The sequence below is a fragment of the Cyprinodon variegatus genome, unplaced genomic scaffold (assembly GCF_000732505.1).
Source record: "Cyprinodon variegatus isolate N-32 unplaced genomic scaffold, C_variegatus-1.0 Scaffold70, whole genome shotgun sequence".
Lineage (NCBI taxonomy): Eukaryota > Metazoa > Chordata > Actinopteri > Cyprinodontiformes > Cyprinodontidae > Cyprinodon > Cyprinodon variegatus.
This window is the reverse complement of record NW_015150523.1, coordinates 93,823-121,352: the sequence shown is the minus strand read 5'-3', so window position 1 is coordinate 121,352 and position 27,530 is coordinate 93,823. Positions and strand designations below refer to the sequence as shown.

The 27,530-nt window shown below is 37.0% G+C and overlaps 3 protein-coding genes across 3 annotated transcripts in view; 2 read left to right on the top strand and 1 right to left on the bottom strand.

Moving 5' to 3' along the window:
- LOC107083200 (plasma membrane calcium-transporting ATPase 1-like) overlaps positions 1–12,700 on the bottom strand; it is a 53,129-nt gene extending 40,429 nt beyond the window's left edge. Inside the window, exons 1-2 of the mRNA XM_015372217.1 lie at positions 12,248–12,700; positions 5,801–6,092 (exon numbers count right to left, since the gene is read on the bottom strand). Coding sequence (XP_015227703.1) covers positions 5,801–5,996 — 196 coding nt within the window. The 5' untranslated portion in view covers positions 5,997–6,092; positions 12,248–12,700. The remainder of the gene's footprint in view (positions 1–5,800; positions 6,093–12,247) is intronic.
- A 2,995-nt stretch (positions 12,701–15,695) lies between these two features.
- Positions 15,696–22,114, top strand: bet1l (Bet1 golgi vesicular membrane trafficking protein like). Its single transcript, XM_015372216.1, has 4 exons — positions 15,696–15,744; positions 18,425–18,510; positions 19,380–19,436; positions 20,489–22,114. The coding sequence occupies exons 1-4, from the start codon at positions 15,705–15,707 to the stop codon at positions 20,654–20,656; spliced, it is 351 nt and encodes a 116-aa protein (XP_015227702.1). The 5' UTR covers positions 15,696–15,704; the 3' UTR covers positions 20,657–22,114.
- Positions 22,115–23,631: 1,517 nt separating this feature from the next.
- The window catches only part of LOC107083202 (deformed epidermal autoregulatory factor 1 homolog), a 19,434-nt gene continuing 15,535 nt past the window's right edge, over positions 23,632–27,530 (top strand). The window contains exons 1-2 of the mRNA XM_015372219.1: positions 23,632–23,852; positions 26,546–26,643. Coding sequence (XP_015227705.1) covers positions 23,660–23,852; positions 26,546–26,643 — 291 coding nt within the window. The 5' untranslated portion in view covers positions 23,632–23,659. The remainder of the gene's footprint in view (positions 23,853–26,545; positions 26,644–27,530) is intronic.

The following is a 27,530-nucleotide window of genomic DNA, read 5'->3' as shown; positions in this document are numbered from 1 at the left end:
ACTCAGAAGGCGTCTCCCTCGTTAACCTGTAATCAATTAAGTAGTTAGAAGGTCTGGGGTTGATTCCAGGTGTGTGGTTTTGCATTTGGTTGCTGTGACCAGACAACATGCGGTCAAAGGAACTCTCAATTGAGGTGAAGCAGAACATCCTGAGGCTGAAAAAAAAGAAAAAAATCCATTAGAGAGATAGCAGACATGCTTGGAGTAGCAAAATCAACAGTCGGGTACATTCTGAGAAAAAAGGAATTAGCTGGTGAGCTTGGGAACTCAAAAAGGCCTGGGCGTCCACGAAAACAACGGTGGTGGATGATCGCCGCATACTTTCTTTGGTAAAGAAGAACCCGTTCACAACATCAACTGAAGTCCAGAACACTCTCAGGGAAGTAGGTGTATCTGTCTCTAAGTCAACAGTAAAGAGAAGACTCCATGAAAGTAAATACAAAGGGTTCACATCTAGATGCAAACCATTCATCAATTCCAAAAATAGACAGGCCAGAGTTAAATTTGCCGAAAAACACCTCAAGAAGCTAGCCCAGGTGGAAAAGTATTCTATGAACAGATGAGGCAAAGATCGACCTGTACCAGAATAATGGGAAGAAAAAAGTTTGGAGAAGAAAGGGAACGGCACATGATCCAAGGCACACCACATCTTCTGTAAAACATGGTGGAGGCAACGTGATGGCATGGGCATGCATGGCTTTCAATGGCACTGGGTCAATTGTGTTTATTGATGACATAACAGCAGACAAGAGTAGCAGGATGAATTCTGAAGTGTACCGTGATATACTTTCAGCCCAGATTCAGGCAAATGCTGCAAAGTTGATCGGACGGCGCTTCACAGTACAGATGGACAATGACCCCAAGCATACAGCCAAAGCTACCCAGGAGTTCATGAGTTCAAAAAAGTGGGACATTCTGCAATGGCCAAGTCAATCACCAGATCCTAACCCAATTGAGCATGCATTTCACTTGCTCAAATCCAGACTTCAGACGGAAAGACCCACAAACAAGCAAGACCTGAAGGCTGTGGCTGTAAAGGCTTGGCAAAGCATTAAGGAGGAAATCCAGTGTTTGTTGATGTCCATGGGTTCCAGACTTAAGGCAGTGATTGCCTCCAAAGGATTCGCCACAAAAAGTTGAAAAAAACTATTTTGTTTGGGTTATGTTTATTTGTCCAAATACTTTTGAGCTCCTAAAAAGTGGAGTGTTTGTAAAGAAATGAGTACAATTCCTAACCCTTTTGTTCAACCCTTCAAATTAAACGTTACAATCTGCACTTGAATTCTGTTATAGAGGTTTAATTTCAAATCCAATGCGGTGGCATGCAGAACCCAACTTGCGAAATTGTGTTACTGTCCAAATATTTCTGGCCCTAACTGTATACTACTTTTCCTCTAGGTTTAGGGGTTAGGATTAGGGTAAGGGCTGGGTTAGTGCTATTTTATTACTTCACAGATCATGGACATTTTTTTGGAAGTTCCTAATACAGACTGTCATGAATCCTGCACGCCAGATACTGACAACAGGGGTATCCCTGTCATGCCAGTATCTAATGAGCAGGGGACATGACCAAGAGTCAGTTTGTGATGAGTTGGGAGTGACAATAAGTTGACAAAACCGCTCAAGCTCAGTGAGTCTGGATGGATAGCATTTGTTTGCAGCTGTTCTTTCCATAGATTCTTGATTTCTAGACTTAGACTCAACCATGCTAAGACCTTTAGGAAATGGCTTTCTTCCAAAAAGGCCAGATTTGTGCATGGATGAGATGAGTGATAATTAGAGACAGGGCAGAGTTAGGAAGATGAGTGAAATGAACTATCAGCTATCAGGGCAGATCATGACAAGCAGGTGCATTTATATGGCGACTCGATTACACACAAGTTTATTCTATTTATCATCAACAGCAAATTATAGGTTTGAAATTATAAAAAAAAATAATAAAAAACAAACATTCAGCTTATTTTTAAGTGTGATTGGGAGTCTGTGATGATGTTTGCCTGGTTCTCTTAAAAATACCAGGAGATTTTAGATCAAAATCTGGTTGGCTGAAGTAGATTGTCATTGGGTCTTTGATGATCTCAAATGGTAAATCAACCCAAATAACACTTACATAAACCGTTCTCTCCTATCATCCTAGATCCCAGTCCCAAATCCAAAAAAAATGAAAACATGAGGTGGTGGTGCTAAAGAGAGGGAAGCATATTTGACTATACAGACTTTTGAAAGAGGAAGGGTCAAAGACTCATTCCTCTGTACCCCCCAACCTGGTGAAAAAAGGTTTAGTTAACTTTTTTCTGTGTATTTTTTTTTCCTCTTTTGGCAAATTACTGTAAAAGTTTAATGCTAATTTTTGCAGCTCCACTTAAATGTTGATTAATCTTAAGTTGTTTTACTATCAAATGAATTTTGTGGCATTGTTGTTGCAAGAATTTTTTTTTTGTAAATGGAAATACAAACAAAAAGTGCAATCCAAAAATTAAGTATAAAACAGTTCTTGATGAATAAAGGTTAAAAGCTTTAATTTTTCACTTTTAATTCATGATTAATTCATTCTTCTAATTGTTTGTTTACAGTTCACATTCTCCTTCCGGCCGGGGGCAGGGTTTCCTCTGGACTGAAGATAAAGGACACATTTTTATTGATCTGCAGGATGTTAGCAACATCCATTTTATAGTTAAGAGCCAGTCTATGCATTGGGCTCTGATTGAAAAGAATTTATTTGTAAATACATATTTTCAAATGAATGTAATTCCTAAAAGTCAAACTAAAAGAATACAAATTTGAAAAATCTGGAAAATAAAGTTTGAAAAATATTTGAAACAATAAAATATACAAAAAATTCGAAAAAGTAAAATAAAAAACATTGCTTTTGAGAAAAACACCAAAGCTACTCTCAAAACCTTGGTTTGATTTAAGACCATTTCAATGTTTAATTTCCGGATGGCATATTTTACCATACATATAGCACTGCTGCCTTGCAGCAAAAAGGTTCTGGGTTTGATTCCTGGCTCAGGGTCTTTCTACATGGGGTTTGCATGTTCTCCCTGAGCATGCGTGAGTTCTCTCCGGGTACTCCTGTGTAGCTACCAGATCTGCTTGGGGGGGGGGATCAGATCTGCTCGGGGCCCTCCACTCGAACAAACTATTGCACCTGTTTCTTAAGGATCAAATCTCTTTTGGAGTCTCAACATATTATTACCTATATTTGCTATTATTTTGAATTTCATTAGTGATCTAAAGTAGCCGACAGTAGAAAAAAATCATTGTCAGTCATGAAGGAAAATACTGCTTTCTAAGACTGCGCTCGGCTATTTACCTAGGTGACAAAAAATTCTTTTTAATTAAGATCTGAGAGCAGGGGAGGACAAATGGGGCATCTTAAAAATTACTTTCATAGAGATTTTAGACAAAAACAGTTATTCTACTCTAGGAAACGAACGGTTGTTGTTAACACAAATTTAAAGTAGTGTAGCTTAATATGGCTAAGTGACCAAGACATGCTAACAATACAAATGCTCCCGACTTGGCAAACGGACGCTGTGTGATGTTATTATCATTGTCAGGACAACCACAATATTTTACATCATGTGAGAACGTTAAACCAAACCTGTAGCGTAACGTCACTGGCATGCACAGGGACCCGAGCAGATCTTACCACCGGAGCAGATGTGGTCCCTACACCGGCTTCCTCCCACAGTCCAAAAAGATGACTGTTAGGTTAATACCGCAATTACCGATTTGCAGTGTACATCTAATCACTTGGATTTCAAGCTAATAAAAAGGAGTGACATTGAATAAGAAAAATATTGTGATTAGGGGTTTTTTGGAGAAGGGTGACAAGATAGACCACCATTTTAAACTTTCTTTTAAAAACTGCAGTTACCACCATGTGTTCTGTGACTCTGTAACACACTGAAAAGGCAGTCGAGTACTATAAAATGGAAAAGGGGTTATTTCACATTTGCAAAACTCTCCATAAGTATTTGGGTAAGTAGTTGCCTAAAGGTAACAAAGTGACTGCACTCAATCAGCATCACTATTAAAACCAGTAGACTAAGGCTGCCTTCTGATGTTTCAGTCCATTTAATTCTGGCGCAAAACCTTGTTCCCAACTACAGCAGACTAATATTGTGTAAGCAATGGTGTACTTAAAAAAAAATACTGGAGCCGGAGCTTAGGAACACTAGGAAAAAATGTTTCCCCCCACAATTAAGGTTGAATGTGTTCAGACCAGGATCAACACTGGCTGCAGGTTACAGTTGACTTTGGCCATCACATGCTTAACAGTCCCCTAAGCCAAACTAAAGAACAGACTTAACCTAACATGGCCTCTGTTGGTTTAATGGAGTTCATGCCGGGGGGGGTGGGGTGAGTCACATGAACAGTGGTCCAAAACAAAGTCACACAGAGTCATCAGCACCGTTTCATCCAAAAGGAACGAGTTTAACGCAAATAAAATCCCAGTATCAAGAACATTAAAAAATATTGTAAGAAAGGTCACCAGAATACACAGAAGCAATCATTTATGCCGCTTTGAATAGTTCCCTCTTTCAGTTCCCTCTAGAGGCTTACCTCAAAATGTGCAAAAACAGAATTTATTTATTTTGAAGCCATTTTTCGTGTTATGTGTGCATAAAATAATCCCCAAGGCTCTCTATGGTACCAACAAGCCCAATTTTCAATGGTAGTTTATTCCATTTCTATTTCTTTTTCTCATTCTTAGTCCAACTATTAAGAACCGACAGATATGTCAGATGAGCTCTATCCTTTAGTTCCTATTCTCCTCTGAAAAGACACTTAAATTAGATGAATCCGGGTGGATCTGACCTTAAAGGGACATTTTCAAATATTATGAATTCACAAATATCTACGCCAGTAGCTCACTCTGGTTGCATACACAGGTTTTCTGAATAAATGATAGTACCTTGCTGGCTTATTAAATATCCTATTTTGTCTTACTTTGTTTTGTTCCATTTGTTGTTAAACTTCATCATTTTCAGATTTTACCTTAAAAAGACCACATAACTATATGTAAAGTTTTGCACATGCATGCAGCAGGTCAGCATTTTCTCAGCAGAGGTTTGAAATGGAAGAGGGAAAAGTCTAAGACCCAGTGGGAAACGTTTGGAAAATAATGCATGTAGGATAATAAGTAGGACGTGGAACACAATACAGATGTAGATATTTATTAAAGCAGGAGCTAAAGCTGCTAAAGCTGCTGAAGCTGTGTTATTACTGCCAGAAGAGGGTGACAGTGTACAACAATGTTTGTATCTGTTGATAGCAACCGGTGCAAAAACTATTTCCCGGCTCAAAAATAACTTGGTAAACATTATCAGGAGAAAGGTCTAGCGTATCACCTTTCTTGAACATATGGTTTTGTTGTTTTTTTTAAGTCATCGTAGACCCAGAAAGAGAAGGCACGTTTCTGAGTCCCTTATCAAAATAAAATATTTGTCTACTTAAATCTTCCTGCAGACCATATTATGTGTGGTCAGCTTCCTGATAGACCTGCAGTCATCCTCAATATAAATAGATTTGGACTGAGTTTTGACTATGGGTTTTGTCACCTTAAAAAACCCCCCAAACATTTCAGTCAGAGGAACTTTCAGCCTAAATGTCTCTGAGGTCCCTATGGTTTTGTGTTGCAGTTAGGTTGCTTTAGATTTCCACCCAGCAAATGGCTCTGGTTGATATAAGGATGAAGCTGTCGGGTCAGGATGCTTAAAAAGAAAAATTATTGTTACTGGATGAAAATAGCTTGTGAGAAAAAAAAATAAAGAAAGAAATACATAATTACCTTCAACTGGTGACGACCGGAGTCTCGTGCACAGTCCGTTAACACCTCCATAGCAATCCTGAATCCTCGTCACCGCATCAGGTCCTCGAAGCTCCATAAGTAAGCGAAGCTCCTGCAGGGAGCAGCTGAACTCTGGCTCATGGTTGGCCTCAGCACTGCGTCGCCGTTTGGACCCACGAAGAGAGTTTCTAGCCATGTCTTCTTGGTCTGGAGCTTGGTGGGCGCTCTATCAAAAAACGCAGACTCAGTGATAAGACTGAGGTGTAGATCCAGCCTGACAAGGTCTCTTTGACTGTAAATTAAAAAGAAAAACAGAGATTAGAGTGATCAGAAAAATTGAACTTTTGTTTTGGTAACTTTTGTTACCATGAGGAAGATTATTCCTTATGTTCCCAAGAGAGTATTTAGTCATCAGGTGCAGGTTTACATGCATTTTCTGGATTTTCAGCGTCTCAGTTATCAAGTTCCGGGTTGGACCAAGAAGAAGCGAAGCTCATTGTCTAGCGAGATACATCTTTAGTTATGTAAGCATTAGTATTGACTGCCTGAGAATCAGCTGCATTCAGCGTCTTTTCACAGACCTCTTCTGCTAGCTTTGGGCTTCTTAGTTCTTCTAAAAGTCCGACACAAAACACACAGAAGCTCTGATCCAGGTATAATGTCTATGTTGGAGAAAATAAAGGTTAAGTAACTCCATATGGGCTTTGTCTAAGAAAGAGACAGTTAAGGAAGTGAGCTCTAAGACGGCTTTCTCATCAAAACGATGAAAGACGACATCAGTAAATTGTATTAAAAGCTAAGGAACAGGCACACTTGTATCATCTATAACATGAAGATTTGCCCTGCAGCAGCCCATCTGATCCCTCCTTTTAGGATGGTGTGACAGCTACACAGAGTATTAGGTCAGGTGTAGCTACCATGACAAGAAAAGGCAGAGAGAACACCAAGTTTAAAGTTGAGCCAACATTTATCCATCATTTTCTACCACTGTTCTGCCAGGATCAGGGGGTTTGGCGCCTATCTCCAACAGCCTATGACTCCATCTAGAAAGACCCTAAGGCCTAGGCTGAGCATCAATCTTAGGACCTTCTTCCTGCAAGGCAAAAGTGCTACAACCTTGCCCAACATGCTGCTGTTTAACAAACAAATAATTCATCAGAATTCTTCATTATAAAATGATTTGTTTACAGCTCCTATGGTTATCCAAGGATAATCTTTGATAAGTAAAATCATATAAACTCATAATAGATAGGTTGTACTCGTACAGAGCATTATCAAGTCTCTGTGACCAAAGCTGCTCTGGGGCACACTGACAGAAGTGAGGCTACCACACAACGGACACCACTCTGTTAACAAACAGCAGGCAAGGAGGGTCTTTCCAAAGGACAAAACAAGTGAGGTGGACTGAGCGAGGCCTTGAACCGGTCACCTATCGGTTGGAACTGCTAGAAAGAAAACATAACATAGTGTATCATGAAATTACATATAAACATTACTGTATGTCACTTATACAATTGCCTTTACATACATTCATTAAACTTAATACAAGCAAAAAAATGATTTTTATACATTTTAATAATAATAGAAAAAAAAGACTATTTAAATCTGCTTAAAATCCATCAGGTGACTGGAGGTTCATGCGAGGGTATTTCAGCGTAATGGGCCGTAAGGCTGAAATAAAATGCTGAAAATCAGATGGATGTACCAATTAGCTTTTGATAAAAGCTCATAAAAACAATCATGGTGAGAATTTTGTATCAGGGTTACATTGATTTAATGATATTCTATTCCACAGACTGTGCACTTTTTGTCTCAAATAAATGTTTTTAAGTTTCTAATTCATCCTTTTTTTGTGTCAGGTTGAAATCTGTTTATTGTAAAGCCTTGTTACAGAGTGCTTTCAATAGAGTTCGAAGGAACATATTGCTCCAAACAGTGACAGTGTTAGCTCAGGGGTGTTTAAGTTTTGTCCCTTGAGAAAGCTGAGAGACTTAAGAGAATAATAATTCCATTTTATAAACTGTATGATACAGGATGACGACTTCTCTGAGTGTTGAGTCTGTGCTAATTAGGGCCCTGGAAAGAAATTTGAGAGGCTTCTCAACAGCAATTCAAGAATGATACAAATTTTACCAAAATCCCAGCTTCCTTAGACAAATTGAGATATTTCCTTTTAAATTAGGAAAAATTACAACAATGCTTTTGTGACATACAAATTTAAGAGCAACACAAAATATTTCTTCCAGGGACATTGATGTGAATCTAAACAAACTTTTAGCCACTTTTCATTTCTCTGTCTCAACCCTATCTCTGATTCTATTCTGATAATCCATTTAGGTTGGGATTAGAAGGAAAAAAGAAGTCAAAACTGTTTCTGGTCCAACCAATATTACCCATGACCGTGATCCTTGTAAGTGCAAACCTACTTGGCAATAAACTTGATTCTGATTTATTGTCTAGGGGTCACTGCTATAAGAGTACCAAATTCAGTGACTGAATGAAATAATCTGTTTTTAGTTAGATGGAAACTTTTAACAAACCTGACTGGATGATTTGATGGAATTATCTCTTTAAAGTTTCTTGAGATTACATTACATAAATCATCTATAAAGGCTTCAAAGGTTTGGAAGAGAATATTGGTGAACTTGCTGTTTCCTTAGCACTACAAACCTTTCCTATAAAAGTATGGCTTTTGAAAGAAGCTCGAAAAAGCTCCATTCAGGGTTTGTCACAAGACATACTGGGACAAATAAAGTTTAAGTAAGAAATTTAAAAAACAAACTTTTGGATGGATGAATGAAGATAATTAGAAAATTAGTCCTGGATAAAAACTAGAATGCTAAGAGTGAGACACAATGTGATGGTTTTAATAAAGGTGTAATTATGTTTTTAAATGATAGAGTAAAATCTGTACCTAAATCATATGGAAGATATGTGGCAGGACTTGAAAACTGCCTGATCTAATTTCTGTTGAGAAAAAATACAAAAAAAAAAACCTTGTCTTGAAGCAAATCTGTAAGTAAGAAATGTTGCATATACATTTAGCTTCCTTATCTGAAGCAGCCCAGATAACAGCGTTGGCTGAGACTCACTATGAAATTGATACATGTCATAATTTTAATGGAAGTATGTTTTTATACTGGAAGTATGTTTTCATATATAAACTAAATTTTTGATGGCTCAATAAATATATTATTAAACTGGACAATCCTTAAGGTGTTTTGAAAAATATTGCCTAATTATTATTAATAACTTTTTCAGCTTCGTCGATGTAAACTAAGAGTCAGCTATACAGGTACAGACAATACAAATCCAAATCATGACTTTAGTGAGACTGTTTTTTTTTTTTGTAAGGTACTATCATTATGTCTTCAGCTTATAGCCATTAACAATGATGACACAATGAGGAATTAGTAATTACCAATTTTAACACAATATTACTTAATTATTCAATTCTTTAGGAGATTTGTTTTTAGTAACTGGAGGCAGAAATCCAAAGTAATGCTTAAATTTCCTATATCACATTTTTTTCCCGAGTATTAAATGCAGAAAAAAAACCTATCCTGGCAAGCAGGTTTGTTAATTTCTTAAATGGGGACTGTACTGCCATGTTTATTTTGGTTCAGCTGTGGGTTCTGCATTCCTTGTTATCATCGTTGCTATATGTTCCTGCCTTAAAAGGATCAACGACTAGTTTAACCTCAAATTGGCATTTCTGATACATAAAAGCCCATAAACACTTTGTGATATTTTTTGGTGCCATTATTTCACCTGCCTGCTGGGTTGATAACCCGGTTAGGTCTTACAGGACTGGAACCCTCAATAAAAACACAGTGAGGCTAACATTACCAGAGTTGTTTTTTATGGTATTCCATCTGACTGGTGTAAATTTAGACGCCACACTGTGTCGCTCCCTCAAAGTTTTCATGAGTCATACTATACTACTAAACTAGCCCCACCCGCCAGCAGCCAAAATCATTTTTGCCTGCGAGTGGTCTAACCTCGATTAATGCCCCAGGCCCAAGAACTGGTGGGCCAATCACAACGCACAGATGTTTTCAATTTTTTGATGCAAAGTAAGCGGGGTTTTGAGGGCGTAACGACAAAGCTGTGTGACGCTCGAGAAAGCACAACAAGGAAGATGGCAACAACTATTAACAGTTTTCGTTTGACTTAGCTTTGGAATCAGTTTAGAAGGATTAGACTTGAGGTTTTCGTTGAAAAGTGAGCAGGAAGAGGCTCTACGCTCATTCATTTTTAAGAAGGACGTATTCGTCGTTTTACCGACAGACTGTTTGTTTACACTCCCCCACCAACTTTCTGTCGCCCTTACTACGTCACAGTCAGTTGCACTCATTGGTCACAGCGTTGGCCAAAAGGCACAGTCAGCGGTTTGAAAAACAATTTTAATCTCACATTTAGTCTGGTTTATCAGGCTAGAGTCATACACACAATATCTTTTGAAACAAACAAATACATTCAGTTTGCGATCTACTGGTAACTATATTAGCTAGAGCTAATATCATTGGTGGAAGGCAATAGAAATCAATAACTGTTTAAAGTGACAGCGGCTGTGTCCGAACATAGGGCACAATATAGTGATTACGCCATTTTAGATGAGTGCCCAGGTACCGTGCAGGGAGGCAGAGTCACCTGACCAACAGACAGCAAAAAGCAGTGATCATCCATCCAAACGGTCGGTTAATCGAGTTCACTATAAAGTACACTATATAGATCCCCGCTCTATATAGTGATTGAGGGATCTAGGGGATAGAGCGGATGTTCGGACACAGCTCTAGTAGATGAAAAAGTAGTGGACTCGAAATTTCCCACAATGCACCTTGAAAAGTAGTGCTCATCCATGGTCTCTAGACAAGCAGATATATCCCAGATTGCTTCATGAGAGCTTTCCTTGCAAAGAATCATGGAATTTGTTGTGACAGCAGCCAGCTGTCAGGTAATGAGAGCGGCCAAAAATAACAAAGATGGCGCTTGCACTGTCGGAGAGGCGGCATTATAGCTGCGTCTCAATTCGCAGGCTGCGTACTTCCGAGGACGCAGCCTGCGATTTGAGACGCAGCCTATGTGACCAATGGGGAGTGAAAAGTAGTGATCATCTGTCCGGATAGTCGGTTAACTCAGTTCATTATAAGGTCCACTATATAGTCCCCACTCTATATAGTGATTGGGGGATTTAGGGCGGGCGTTCAGACACAGCCAATGAAAATCTATAATTCGTTTTAAAACACAGTTTTGATCCTGATGCAAACTGTAAACAGCCTCTTTGTATTATAGCTCTCCATATAGGTTAGCATCTCAAAGCAGCAGCCACACAAAGAACAACTTGTTCAGACATTTCTGCCCTCTTTTCATCAATTTCAATTTAAAAGGCTCAACATCCCTAACTGCTGTTTTGACTGCACAGAGCTAGCCCTAAACGACATAGCCTACTATACATCAGCTACCCAGAATTCATTGCAGTGTAAACAACATGATGAATTCTGTGGGACAATATTTTATTCACATTTGTATAAACTAAACAGCTTATTGTTACTTTTACTGCATTGTATTTACATTAAAACAAATATTTCACAAAAAAAGTCGACTGTTACAGCAAATCATGGATCCTAATACTGCAGCATGAACGGCTGACCCCTGGGGTCGGACTCAATCCATTCAAGCCGAAGTGCCTACAAGATGAATTTTCTTGGTTTTATAAACTCACAGATAATGCAAAAATGTAGTTTGCAGGTAAGGTTATTCCATACCTGCTATATCCATAAATTGCCTTTAACATTTTTTTATTTTATTTTAACTACTTCTTGCTGTTATATTACATACGATGCCCAATAAACTAAATAAATACATAAACAGAAAATGAGGATTAGGTCACTTAATATTGCAACATTTGCTCCTCTAAAAAACAAACACAAATTCTAAAAGGTAACTAAGTTTGAGTGTGTAGAGGTATGACTTCTAGCCCTCCGTTTGACTGTGAGCGTCTTTATGTTTGTTTCCTACAGGTTGTGACCTCAGTGCCTTCAACTGTAAGCTGCTGTGTCAATCAGTCAGACCGGTTTAATCTGAAGGAGGGACAGGCAGCCTGTTCAAGGCTCAAGAATAGGAGAAAACTGAGCCATAATCAAGACAAGTCACGAATGTCAAATTAGTGGATAAAACTAGTAACTACTCTCCAAGGCTTAAACAAAAATCCATTAAAATAAAAAATAATAGTAAATGTGTCACATCAAAAAAGAACCCTAATCTTCCCACAGCAAAAACTGCACTGAGATAATTGGAAATCTTATTTTCTCCTGCTTATCAGTTCAGTGAAACCTTTCAAATGTGTTTTGATTGCAGCTCTGTCACTAAATAATCATATCTAATTAAAACAATTGAAACATTTTTTGCATTAGAAGCCTTGAGAAGAAGAAAGGTTGTACTTACACAAACTTCCCCCATTGCCTCCGGTTAGCAGCAGGTATTAGTGGCAGTCCGATTACTCTGATCAGTGAGACAGCCACAGGTCCAGAACCAGTGTATAACCCAGCAGCAGTACATTAGCCATCATTCTGCAGACCAACGCTTTGCTCATCAAACTGAGGAGAAATGTGCCTGACCTTCAGCATGATGACAGGCATGAGCAGCGCTCTATTGCAGGAAAACCAAGAAAAAAGTACACAAAATAGAACAGAGCTGGCTAAATGATTATCTGAGGAAAGCCTTGCCTAATCTAATTAGACAATCTGTGGCTTCAGTGAGCTCCATAGAGACCGCGGCTGCTCCTGCAGCTCCTCCTGTTGAGAGGGGATGTGCAGGTGTCTGTGCACACATTTAAACCTGTTTTCACTCTGCATTTAAGAGAAATGCATTAACCTAAATTAATATTAGTATATCTTCTTAGCTGCTGAGTTTCCTACAGTTGGGTCAGCATGTAAAGCGGTTATAAAAAAGAAATTAAAGTATTTCAAATGCAAAGCAAGCAGATCAAGAACTAATGCTTTAAACTTTTAAAAAACCCTGTGACACTATCAGTTCTCAGTGCTCTGCCCCCCTCATCTAGTGCCTAACTAGAGAAGCAGTCTGACGTCAGATGGCACAACACACACAGGTAGATTACAGCCCATAGTGATAGAGGAGGATTAACTGAACACAGAGGCACACAAACATATGCACAAGGATATCACTCTTTTTTTCTCTTCCAATGTTGTCAAATGTTTCCCCTCTACAGGTAGTGATGACCTCTCTACCACCCTCATGTCTGCCTTAGCATCAGACCGCTATAACAGACTCAAACAGTTAACAGAGGTCTATTAAATTAACTCTGTTTAAAATGGTTTTAGGTTGGAATTCAACATGCTTGGTGTGTGATAGTTGCATGGCGTGTATATATTTGCTGTCCCCCAGTGGTGATATATCATCAGTACACTACTAAGTATAATACTGTTTACAGTTTCAGTTCATTAAGATTAGCAGAATTGCCAGCTCCATTTGAACATAAAGGCAAGAATTCCAGTATCAATAATTAAATAGTAAAATATAATAACTATTTAGTTGGTCTTCGCCAAAAAAATCTAAAGAATACTGGGAGGAGTTTTGAACTACATGTATACAAAGAAGTGGCATTTAATAAATTATGCTGTGGGCTGTGTTTAGCTAGGAAATTAAATCCTGGAGCCAAACTTTATTTAGACACTAAATGCAGAACAGTGCAGAGAAACACGTTGTTGGTGATATGTTATTGTTATGCAATTGTTCCAGCAGATTATAAATATATTGAATAACTAGAACTGGAAGTTATAGTCAATTAATAGGTCATTCAAATCAAGGGTAAAACCTATTAATGATTGTGAGTTAAATTATTATAACAGAAATCTGCTTATTCAGCAAGGTATTTTAGTCTTCTACCCACTTTTGGATTATTTGTTTAAAATTGAGTTTCTTTCCTCAAGTTAGTAATTTAGACTATGGCTATCAGCAGAGTTATTATTCATTACCTATTACATAGACATCTGGTGTTTTGTAATTATTTTCTGGAAGGTTGCATCCTTCGTGCGTCACTAAGGCTGATTCACCACAGTAGGCTGAAGCTGAAGAATTGGATGGTGTGCTTTCCGTTGACCCTGCAAATGGTGAAGGGATAGGAGCTAGGTATTAAAATCATGTCATACATGTTGGCAAATTTCCCCAAGAAAGCTCTGCTGGCATGAAGGATGCTGAACAAATTTTAATTTATCACCTACATTCAGAATCAAGTTTATTAGGTTTGCACTGAAAGGGAATTTGGGTTGGTGTTGATGGTGCAGACAAATTAGATATTTGTACAGAATACAGGATCTATCTAAAGCTATGTATAATATAAACACAAAATCTTCCCTTCATGCCTCAGAGTCCTGGAGGTGTACAGATTCTGGAGAGAACGATTATTGCAGCCAATCAACCACAGTCCTTTGTGTTGGCACCATCATACCAGATGGTGATGGAGGAGGTGAGGAGGGACTTAATGATGGAGGAGTAGAACTGCACCATCACTGTCCTTGGCAGGTTGAACTTTTTCAGCTGCCGGTGGAGCTATTACATTTGGAATAACAGAATTATTTAGTATAAAAACAGATCTTTGTAGAACAAAACTAGGTTGATAGTGGTTATGGTTTAGTTTCACGATTTAGGAAATCTGAGGGTCAACTATTACTTTTCAAATAATTTCTTTCTAAATTCAACGTTGCAGTTACACTAAAGGAATATGGTGAGGTTTTTGCTGCTATCCCAATGAATGTTTTACAGCTCCTTGTTGGATTTACAGGCGGGCTTTTAATGAAAGCTTCTGGGAACAGTATTATCCTGGGATATTTAGATGGTAAAAAAAAATTTCAAAAAAAATACATAAGAAATAATTTGGGAAATGCACAAATTTTCTCAATTCAGCACAATTATCAATAATCTGGAAGATTCACAGGTTTCACAGCAAAATGTATTTAGTAACCGTTTTTTTACGGAAGAGGATTAGGGCCACTCAAGAAGTAAAAAAAGTCAACTGATTTTTAAATATTATTTCAGTTTGATGTTTGTTCAGTTTGATATGGAAAAAAAGTGACTTTAATCTTAGAATTCTGACTTTTTCACGGAATTCTGACTTTAATCTCAGAATTCTGACATTAATCTCAGAATTCTGACTTTAATCTCAGAATTCTGACTGTTTTCTGACAGATAACAAACATGTTAGAATCAAGCCATAGCCATGTCTGTTTTACAGACTAGTTCTCTTGTTTTAATCACCTTCTGCTCTTCCATTAATGAAATAGCATCACGGGGACACGTTAGCCACGTAAAAAGTCGCCTAATTTTTCACCAAAGTGTCACTGACCCTCTCAAACAACTCACATCTTTGTCAGTGAAGCTGAGTGCTCCCACATCTCTTCCTTCATGGTGCCCATCTACGTTAAGATCCAAGATTCTGAGATTAAAGTCAGAATTATGAGATTAAAGTCAGAATTCTGAGATTACAGTCAGAATTCTGAGGAAAAAGTCAGAATTCTGAGATCAAAGTCAGAATTCTGAGATTACAGTCAGAAATCTGAGATCAAAGTCATAATTCTGAGATTACAGTCAGAATTCTGAGAGTAAAGTCAGAATTCGGACTTTTATTTCTCATATTAAACTGAAATAAAATTAAAAAATCAGTTAACTTTCTTTTTTGGCCCTAATCATCTTCCGTAGTTTTTTTTTTATGACGAATAATGAATTTCTTTCTATCGGCTATACCAAACCTAATAAATTATTTCTTGTAGTGTCCCTTTTAATATTTATGTCCCTGGCAAACAGTTTTGTTCTGTAAGAACTTGTTGATACAAAAAAAAAAAAACAAAAAAAAAACCGAAGGTGATCACGTGCGCGCGAACAGCTGATGGTGACGTTGGCGACCAACATGGCGGACTGGAACCGAGGTAGTTTGTTTTTCGACATGTATTCATCTCTACATATTTAACCGTTGTTAACATAAATAACTTGTTTTATTCCTTAATGGGGAAATTATCTGCTAACCTTTTCCTTTAATCCCTCCTGTATTGTGGGCGGGATTATATGCGCGGTTTAAGCCTTAATTTTATGAAGCTAAACACTTCCCAAGTTTCTGTCCAGCAGCACTAGATGTAGGTCGATGGCTGCTTTCACAGAATATCTCTATCTCACACGAAATAAGAAAATACTGTCGGCAGATGTTGAACTAAACCAAGGTTTCGCTTTTTGTCCAAGCGTTTAGTTCGCTCTTAAAAAAAAAAGGTTTAAATTTGCATAGGGAACTGTTAGGATAATTATCATTGATGCCGTGTGACTTTATTACACCTTAATATTAGCTGCCTGTTGCGGGTCAGAACAGATGTTTTCCCCAATAATTTATTGAATTAAGACAGTTTCTCTATCCGAGTATTCAGTTATAATCTTCATTCTGTCAGGGGTGGAGCTAGATGGGGGGCCAGGGGTGGCCATGGCCACCCTTACCCACTCATTGGCCACCCTACCATTTATTTACATCTAATACAGATGGTGGCAGCAGTAAAACTCTGGAGTGGAATATTCAATTAATTTACATTTTTTTGTGGTTAATTATACACATCAATTACTAACATCAAAGATGATAAGTACATAATTATTAGATTAGATTTTGTGTTATATGGGGTAAGGAGAAAATGATGTGTCTCTGCAAGTCATCTAGGAGTCTTCATTGAAATCATAGATAAATAACAATTTTAATAAAAACTTATCAAATAATCAATTTATTTAGATATTAGTGCTTTTAAATATCAATTTTATGCAGAATGTTTATTGACACAAATAGGTAAGTAATGACAATGGAAAAAATTTACGCCCCAAAACTCAAAGAATTTATCCACTATACCTTTTATCTAGAAATTACAGATTTTTAAATATATGTGTCTATTAGTTAGCAAAGGATGTAGGAAAGTATAATTTGTCTTTTTTTTTTTTTTTTTTTTTTTAGAAAATATGGATGTTTTGCTCATTAATTTTCCTGTTGGATCAGTATAGATCTTAAGGTTCTTGTTGACCTTAAGGTTCTGGTGCCGATCCACTTTCGGCCACCCATCAGTGTACATTGGTTACTGCCTGGCCACCCTTATAACAATGTTCTGACTACGCCTCTGCATTCTGTATGTGGCAAATATTTGGGAATGAAATGAAAGCGGTGTCCTTCAGCTAAGAATGAAGTAATATGTTGATAAGGCTGGAGCCATGGATGTTTACTCACCTGCTAACGTGTGAGATGTAATGATGTGATGATGTGGCAGACTGGAGATGTATAAAATGCCTCTTTAACCGTTAGTCGGGGCCACTTCCCAAGAAGTGAGCCCGGGGGTGAGCAGCTGCCTTCTGTACATCTAAGCAACTTCTCTGCTCTGAGTGAGATTACAATATCTAACAGAATCTGTTGTCATGTCTCCTTGTTATTTAATACATATAATTTATGAAGTGTTATTTAAAGAGTTTGTCCTGAGTGACAAAGCTTTAACATAACTATTGAACAGATACTCTAATTAATGATGTGTATTTAGGAGTTGTAAGAAAGTAACTTAACAGTTAAGAAATACAGCAGCTCATAGTAGGACTATGTCATCAGAAATTTTAGATTTCTATTCATTTCTTACTTCATATATTGAGTTAATCTATTTAGTCTCTGGAAAAAATGTTTTTAACTCAGTTTGTTTCACCTGCAAGGCCACAAAATGTCTGAGTGAGATGAGGGCGTGTCGACAAGATATCCTTATTCCCATCTTTTTGTTTATTTTAACGTGTTAATGTTTAACCAAAGTGTCTGTAATTTCTTTTGACTCTGCCTACTTTGAGTAAGGGAGCGACTCTGTCTAAAGACAGAACAGGGCAGACCATCATGCTGATGTGATGTGCTGAATATCTTGTTCTCAATTAACTTTGCAAAGTAAATAAAGTGCAGATTGAGTGAAATCTATCAATCTCTGTTTATTTAACTGGACTTGTATAGCTGAAAACTTTTTTCACACGACAGACTTAAATGTGGTTTCTGTTGCTGGTTAAAAAAAAACAAACTTTCCACTTTAAAACAATACGACTAGTTAATCGATTTAGTTTATTTTTAGGGCTGAACAAAATAATCGTCAACTAATTTAGTAATCGTTAACTGGGTTATAGAGACTATAATATATGCCTTTAGCTGAAAGAGCAACCTACTTAGAGCAGGAAATATAAAAAAAAAATAAAAAAACATATTAGACATGTTTTCTTCTGTCAATATGCTCTATCCAGAACTCGTCATCTTAAATAGTTTTAGTTCCATGTTGTTTAAATTCTTAAAAAATCTTGTTTAAGGAACCTTTCCCTATCCGATTATGAATCAATTAATTGAAAAAATAGTCGACAGATTCATCGATTTGCAAAATAACCGTTAGTTGCATCCCTAGAATGAACATCTCTCTTAGCTTATTAAAGCCCAGCTCCTTTGTGTTGAAATGAATTGTTTGCTTGGCATCAGAGATTGCAGTAACTGTCTAATCAATAAGAAATTAATCCAGTAATTTGTAAAATATCACCAATCATGTGCATCACATATGATCCTTTGTATCTGTGTGTGTTCAGGTCATGGCTCCATGGACGACATGCTGGATACTGAAAACAAGCGGTTGGCTGAAAACTTGGCCAGTAAAGTCTCCAGGTTGAAATCTGTGCGTAAGGCTCACTAAACCTCTTCTACCGCCCTTACAGTGATTGTGCTTGGATGTCCGTCTACCTGCTGGTTGTTTAGTGATTCTGCTTCCAGTTTCCGCATCTTTGTCTAAACTTCTATCAGTGTCTCTTCTTGAAATTTAAAGCTCTCAGTCAGCTTTAATTTGACTTCATCAGCAGTTTTAACTGGTCGTCATCACATTTTTAAGAAATTACATTTTTGATAACCATCCCCAGGGAGATCCTGGTGTGGATTTGGAGCCTTGGTCCAGTGCTGGAGGAAGCAGATCAGTCAGATACATGGAAACTTAATAAATATCCAAAACAAGCACATGTTTAAGCTAGCTATTGGACACTACTCAGAAATTCAGAGTTCCTTGAAATTTTTATACAAGAATCAAAATGATTTAATGTCTAAATTACAGATAAATGTTTAACAAATCTTAACAGTTTGCAGATTTTATTCTTTACTTTAGAAAGCTCCATGGAAAGCCAATAAAATAACAGTAAACCGCAAATATTTGTGGCCGATATTGGCTCTTTTTATTCGGTATTTTCATGCATTGGCTAACTCATTAGTGCATTCAGCATCTGTGCTTTGAGATCACGTGTAGCGCATGCATTGCTGCTCCCTCCACTTCTCATCCATGGTTAATGTTACATTTAACTGGTTAATAAATGTTTCTGTTTGGTTTAAATTGAGCCTTATCTAACATTCTTTATCTTGCGAATGAAGGAAGGAGAACCAAAATCAGCTAAGAATCATCCCACAAATCTTGGCAGCATGTATCTGGGATTGATTAGACGGATGTCAAAGTGTAACATGCATCGGTCGATCTCGAATTCTTACTTAATCTTTGTCTGACAGCTGGCTTATGACATCGACAGAGAGGCGGAGGATCAGAACGACTACTTGGACAACATGGTGAGTCATTCTTGCCTCGCTGATATTTATTTTGAATATTTTTCTCTGTAAAGTTAAGATGTTTATCCCTTTTATATTCTTCTCTAATGCTACGTTCACACCTAAAGCAGCAAGAGCATCAAAATTGCGTCTGCTGCTTCATTTTTGATGCTTGTACAGTTTAGTTCTGACGTGCAGCTGAAGAATCTTTGCTGCTTTAGCTGCGCGGTGGGAAAGTGGGTCTGATGTGTGTTGGGTGGAGCTACTCTATCCTTTCTGTGCCTGTAACAATGGCAGCTATATATTCTGTGATCAGTGGGTAAAAAGTAGTTTTAATATGTTTTTAAGTGAGAAAGTCCACATTAAAACTTCATCTGTGCAGTCAGTTCATCCAGATTACGATCTTTGATTCAAATATTATTTTGCTGTCGGGGCCGCTCAGACGCCCACATACCGGCTATGCGCTGTCAGTAGGAATCCCATTCAACAGCAGCCTATAGCCCGGTCGCCTCTTCGCGGTTTTCCGCAGCGGCTGGTAGGCGGTTTTCATGTACGTAATCCAAACTCTGTGCACCCGGATAATAAAAGCGAAAATCTTTTGCTGGCAGATTTCGGCATTTTAGGTTAATTTAGGCGTCAATAAACTGTTTCAGAGGAGTGATCATAGTGATCTGTATCATCAGCGATGTGTCTCTCTCCCCACCAGCTCCCAGATCAGCTTCTCTGATTGGTTGATGCAGTGCGTCGAGCAGCAAAAGTTAAAATTTTCCAACTCCAGCAGCAGCTGCGTTTGCAGTGTGTCATATGCCCAAACGCTCATGACGCACTGCACCTGCTGCTCAAAACACACTGCGGGACCTTTTGCTGCGCCTTGATGCGCGTCAACCATTAACTTTGCATGTAAACTAGCTGCTTCTGCTGCTTGCGGTCTGAATGTAGCATAAGGGTAGCACTCCTTACAAAGTGAAACATTTAGCTCTGATTAACGTTCATGCCCAGCTAACGAAGTGCAGGTAGACATTTTAAGCTTTATATTGACAGAAACTGAAGTTATAATAACTTTCTACTTTCAGGACTCCAACTTCCTGAGTGCGACCGGCCTGCTAACCGGCAGCGTCAAGCGGTTTTCCACAATGGTCCGATCCGGCAAAGACAACAGACGCCTCCTCTGCTATGTGTCCGGGGGGCTGGTCCTGGCCTTTTTTCTTCTTTACTACTTGATTTCCAGGATCCATAGCTGATTTCAGGACAGCATCATCAACCAGGGAGCCACTCTGATGCCGAACTTAATCTGAAAAATCTTAGCTAGGATGGAGTTATCTCTAAGGCTATCTGCTAAGATAATCCCTTTATAAGAAAAGAAACTGGATGTATATATGTGTATGTTTAATTGAATTGATGTACAGCGCGGGTGAAACTATATGGGGTGTTCTTATGCAAGCGTTTATGGAGTCTATAGATGGTGAGCGGGGAGCATATCAACATAGCTATGCTACCTTTGTGCAACCCTGAGTAATCCAAAGTTCAGGAGGAAGAAAGCTTTATTCAAACACATCGAAGAGTGGACTGGGATCGACACAACCTTTAAACGTCCTTGTGATCAACTGAGAGACATTGACGCAGAACAGAGGTTTTAAATGGACTGAATTTTCACTCTGTTAAGTCATGGCAACATAACGGCTATGAGAACCAGGTAGGCCAATAATTGTGGTTACAGCTGAGCGGCAAAGCCTAATGATCAGAATTTCTCCCAAATACGATTTAATAACAGAACAAGGATTGATTTTGGCTTTATATTGCTGAGTAATTGATGGAATGTCTCATTTTGAGCTTAAAAACTTTAGTCCTGTCCCAACATTTAGATTCAAACAAAAACACCTGTTGCCAACTGATTGAATTTCTTTTTTTTACTACTTTGGTCTTAAAAACTAAGATCTGATCCAATTGACTTTAAACTTAGTGTTATATTTATAGCTCTGTATCCATCCAGTTAATGCTAATTTGCTCTCCTGCAGTCTATGAATATTCAGGAGAGCCAGAATTGTGCATTTAAGAACCACTAACAATAAAGTCCCTCATTTAATGTTCACTGATAGTATTGAAAGAATTTCTATCAAACATTGAATGAGGGAAATATTATTCAATGTTTGCTAAAAATTCTGTCATTACTTTCAGCAAATGTATCTTTGCTCACGAGATTCTAACTAATACCCTTTTAATGTTTAGGTTGTTTAGCTGTTTATTAGTTTAGGAAAAAATGAAGAAATCTGACCAAAATATACAGATAGTTTGATTTATAATCATGTTTTCAGTAAATTCCAATGCAACTTTTTTTTTTTTTTTTTTGCTTTCCTACCTAAACGCTGGTGTTAAAAACCCAAGGGAGAAAACTAGTTGAGATTTATTAAGTTTACTTACTGTTTATATTGGATTATTTAGATTTTGACCAGGAAATGTTTAATATTTTCTGCTGGGTTATTTGTACATAGTGCTAAAGCATTTTGTATAATAATAAATCTTGTTGGTGGTGTGACAGAATTGATCTCTTGACAAGGTAGAAAATTAAACGGCTCCACTGCTGCTACAAGCCCCTCCTAGTTCATTAAACAGATTTGAAAGAAGACTTTATTTTAGGCTTTTATTTATCTGAAACGATTAATCAGAATAATCGATTATTGAAATAATCATCAACTAATTTGGTAATCGGATAATCATTTATTGGAGTAGAGACTCTCAAAAATGCCTTAAGCTGACAGAGCAACCCACTTAGAGCAGCAATTATATCAACAAAAAAAAGTAAATATTTTGCATTTAAAAAAAACAAACATTTCCATCAGTCAATATGCTCTATCCAAAACTCCTCAATTGAAAGGTTTTAGTTTCACTTGGTTTAATTACGTAAAAAGTCTTATTAAAGGAACCTTTTGCTGTCCAATTATGAATTGATTAATAAAAAAAAATAAATTTACAGATTAATTTGCAAAATAATTGTCAGTTGCAGACCTACTTTATTTTATTTGTTTTAATGAGTTATGTGTGTGTTAATGTTTCTGTGTAAAACAGTTGTTAGACTGCAGGTTTTACAGTGAATTTTAGATAGAAGGTCTGTTTCCCACTGAGATAAAGAAATTAGTTGCCCTGTATTCAAAGAAATGGGCTAAAATGAAAGTACATTTTCAGCTCTTTCTTCAATAAGATTCAACCAATGAAAAACCTCTTTACTGAATCTGGTATAAGAAAATTGTTTGGTTTAGTTCATTTTGATAAATTCGTTTTTCCTAAGGATCAGATATTTAACAATGATTGTAAAGAAAATCAAGGAATTTGACTTTGATGTTACAGCGCACATAGAAACTGTATGTTTTCAGTTTTCTGATAAGGATAAATTAAGTTTTTTTATTTTTTCATACCTTTGTCCTTGATAAGCAAACATATTGTTCATCACTAACCAGCAATATGAGGAAAAAGCTGAATAGCCACATCAAAGTTAAAAATAGACGATAGAAATGAAAGGATTGCGCTGAATTCTAATCTGATCAATATTTATTCTCTAAAAATGTAAAAACAAGGTTGATTTATGAAGATGGTTAGAAAGAGTTTGGGGAATTATTCCAAAATTAGCTTGATTTATTTTCATTTCCATAATGTAAATATATAATATTATTGTAATAACTAAATAGTATATGCGTATGCATTATTTGTCATGTCTTAATATGCAATATGTTTGGTATTAAACGGTAAAACGAATAAAATCGAACTATAAACTACTTGAACCTTACATCAATTGTACATTTTGGTTTAAAAAACATTTTAGTGTAGCTCTTTGGTCTTTGTGATTTAAACCTATAAGATCTTATAATTTTATGAGGTAAATATATTTTAAAAATCACCATTAATGCGCTCTGTCAGAGCTGAAAGAGGAAACACAGAAAAAAAACCCATTATCATTGGCCAGTTTGCCATCGCGTCGACTCGGATTCCGTCAGCGTTTTCCGGTTTATCGCTTGCAGTAGATTTGAAATAAAAATAAATTACAATTCCCTTAAATTTATCCGGATACGCTTGCCTTTACTTGCATACCTCCACGAAATGTGTCTATTTTTATTTTTTTGTTTTTTGTTAGCGAAAGGCTGGTCGGCTCCGTCACCTGTGCGTCACTTAATGCGGCTCTCCGGGAACCTTGAATGTGCTTCTTGGTTCCGCAAATGCTCGGCCCTATTCGGTTCTTGTCGTTTAGCGAAAGAATGGACGAGGCAGCCTCGGCCACGAAGGCACTCGGGCTGGATGAACCGCCCATCGGCGGGTCGCCGGTGGAGGGAGTGGGCTCGGATACGGAATCGGAGGCCGAAGCCGCTCCGATGTCTGTTATAGCGGAACCGCCAAACATCGACATGAGAGCCGAGCCGAACCCGGACGAGGCCGAGGCGGCTTTCGCAGGTAGGCAGCAGCAGCAGCAGCTCAAGGCTATGGCTTTTCAGGACAGTTAGAAGCCCGATGTAGCATTATTTATTTTATGTCTCACATAAAAACACACAGAGCAAAATGCTGCATTTTAAAACAACCATCAAAACTCTACGGTTCACAGTAAAACCCAACTTTATTCAAATGTAGCTTACATTCTCCAGCAAGATACCTTTATAAACTCACCTACACTACGAAATAGATCTAGAAATAAGTCAGGATTTCTAAAATTAAGTGTATTTGTCCTTAATTTGAGTAGGTATATAAGATGATTTGCCAATGGAATGAGTATTTTTACTCTTAACGGAGATAACTAGATAATATGCACTTGTACGGAAGAGGATTAGGGCCACTGAAAAAAACCACTGATTTTTAAATATTATTTCAGTTTAATATGCCAAGATTTTCAGAATTCTGACTTGAATATAAGAATTCTGACTTTTTCCTCATAATTCTGACTTTTTTCCTCATAATTCTGAATTAAATCTCAGAATTCTGATTTTTAATCTAAGAATCCTGACTTTTCTTTCTCAGAATCCTGACTTTTCTTTCTCAGAATTCTGACTTTTCTTCTCAGAAATCTAACTTTAATCTCAGTATTCTGAGAAAAAAATTAGAATTCTGAGATTGAAGTCAGAATTTTGAGATAAAAGCCAGAATTCTGAGAAAATTCTGTCTTTTTTCTCATATTATACTGAAATAAAATCTTTTTAAAATCTTTTCTTTTTTTTTCAGTAGCCCTAATCCTCTTCCGTAGTACATTAATCATATATGTACAAAATTATATGTGTACATTAATATATGTACATTTAGGGAATATATGTACCTGAATGTAAATTAAAAACTGCAACTTTAACAAGCGCAGAGGTTATCAGAATAAATGAGAGAGACCTTTTGGCTGAGAAGTCAGAGTTTGATTAAGTTTGATTCAGTTTTCTATTCAAATAAATTTGGAGGCTGACCATAAAATCTGAGACTCACTGTAAGCAAGACTTTAGGACATTCAGATGAGGCCCCTGCAGCTACTGGGGGCCCCAAGTTGTTGGAAAAAATCTCCTTCGAAGAATACATTGGGTGTGTGGATAAAGTAGTTACTGGCTGTTAAACAGCGTTTCCAAGATAACTCAAACAAGAAAATGGATTTAAGTGCTTTTTATACATTTTGATCTCTTTATTTTTAACATTTAAAATGTTTCATATTTCTGTCTTCTGCCTTCATAATTAGAATTTGCCTTTTTTTTTTAACAATTTCTTCAATTGTCTTCTGGCATATTACTTTCTGCACACACACACATAGACTTGTTCAGCTATATGTAGTGAGGACCATGTGTTTACTCCCATTGACTTCCATTGATTTTCAGTCATTTTTAATCCTTTCAATTCCCTAACCCTAAACCTAACCATTACCAATCCATACCTCACCATAACACAATTCACACCTTAGCACTAATCCATTAGCAAAATACCTTGTGAGGACCATCAAAATGTCCTAACTGCACAACAACTAGTCCTCATCCGGATGGTGAAATTGGAAAAATGGTCCTCACTCTGATGCCTAGACAGGTACGAAACCTAGTTAACCACCAGAGGGAGATTCATAGATGTTTTATTTTTATTTCCACAGAAGAAAAAGGTATCCTTTTTCCACCCTCTTAACATCCAAACTGTTTCCACTGTGAACAGGGACCAGATACCTGCATTCAATACTCGCATCATTACGTCTTTATTATCATTATGTTACAATCATGATATTTTTTTTATATATATATATATATATATATATATATATATATATATAAAAATATATATATATATTTATTTAGGTGCATGTATGAATGTAAAGACACAAATAAAAATACTTATAGAAAGACCAAAAGTGAGCATCATTAGGGGAGAAAAAACTGTGTCAGGCTGCACGTTCCTAAATGTTTTTCAGAATGGATGAATGGAGACAGTGGGTTGTTGGGATAGACTGGATCTGCAAGCGATGTGTCCAGATCCAGTAGACGGCAGCATCCTGTTCTGTCTTCAGTCCTTCCTCTTCTGGAGGCTTTCAGTCATCACCTTGTAATATTTTGTGAACAGCTGCATAGGAATACTAGTACCTTTCGGCTTTCTAAGGAAGAGGAGTTGTTCCCCCTACATTATCCTAACTTTGATACAACTGCTTGTTGCTCAAATTAGTTCAGAAATAATTAAAAAATGAACACTTCAAAAATTAAACATTTTTGGTATTTAATTTTATTTTATTGTCTCCATTTATTAATTTAATGTAGTTTCCTTGTATTAATTGCAGAGCTGCGGCTAATGATTATTATGCAAATCGATTAATCTGTCAATTATTTTCTCGATTAATTAATTAATGATCTGGTAGCCAAAGGTTACTTAAAGAAAATTTTTTACAAAATTAAACCACTCGAGGAGTGCTGGATAGGGCATATTGACAGATGAAAAAGTTGTTTCTATTTCCATGCAAAATGTTTATATATTTCTTTACAACTTTGATGTAATTACTGCTCTAAGCATGTTTTAAGGTCTCTATACCCGAGTTAACGATAAATCTATTATTAAATTAGTTTTTGATTATTTCAGTAATGGATTAATCTGATTAATTGTTTCATTGTAATTTTTTTGTACCTTAATATTTTTTTTCTTTTGTGATTGATCAGAGGTGACGTCAGTGACTGTGAGAGATGTGCAAGCTGCAGAGGACAATGTTTTCACCACCACCGTTGCCACATCAGGAAGCCTTCCTGAGCACGTGCTGGTAAATATCTCATTGGCAGATGTGGCCAATATCTCCATGTTTTTTTTTTAATTAAGTTTATTTAATGGAGAAATATATGACTAAAGTCCACTTTTATAAATGCTCTTTAAAAAAAACAAACTCAATTTTATTAGTAAATCCTCAAAAAACGCCGTTTAGCTCTTATATCTTTTTTTCTCATCAGGGTCATTGATAGGTTATATAAAAACAAGCTGTTAACATTTTATTAATTCAGGTTTTAAATTATTAATAATAATAGTATACTATTTGCAGTAAAGTTAGAATTTTTTACTATCCTTGCTGCAGTGCTAAAAGTTTGTACATTACCTGTTCAGGGTTAGGTTTTTTTTTCAAAAGTTACTTTCAATCTGTAATAAAATGCCACACAGCTGGTCAGCGCAGCATCCCAGAAACCTGGACCTGATGCCATCCGCAGCGTATTATGAAAGAATATAATCCAGAGAGCAATACAGCAATTTCCCAGCTTGGGATAAAAAAAAAACTGTTTGTCTGATACTTAAAGTGATAGAAGTGAATTTTTTATGATTTCGTTTCTTTTATTACTTCATTTTCTTTTTAAATACCCACATTTCACAGAACTTTATAGTTTAGTCTTTCTTATAATAAGTTACTCTGCCCTTAGTTTAGTTCTTACTTGAGTAATTTCCTGGATGGCTCCTTTTCACTTCTGCTTCAGTAAAAATTGTCAGGAGCTCAGAGGTTTGGACCCAGAATTCAGACGAGACAGACAGTGAAGCTTTAAACGAGTTTATTGAAACAAGCTGCGTGCGGCTGCTCATCAGCTGGCGCGGGTTCACTGGATACGCTGCGGGGATATGGACTCAGATAAATATCACAGAAGCTTTGATGGAAGAAATCCGAACTCT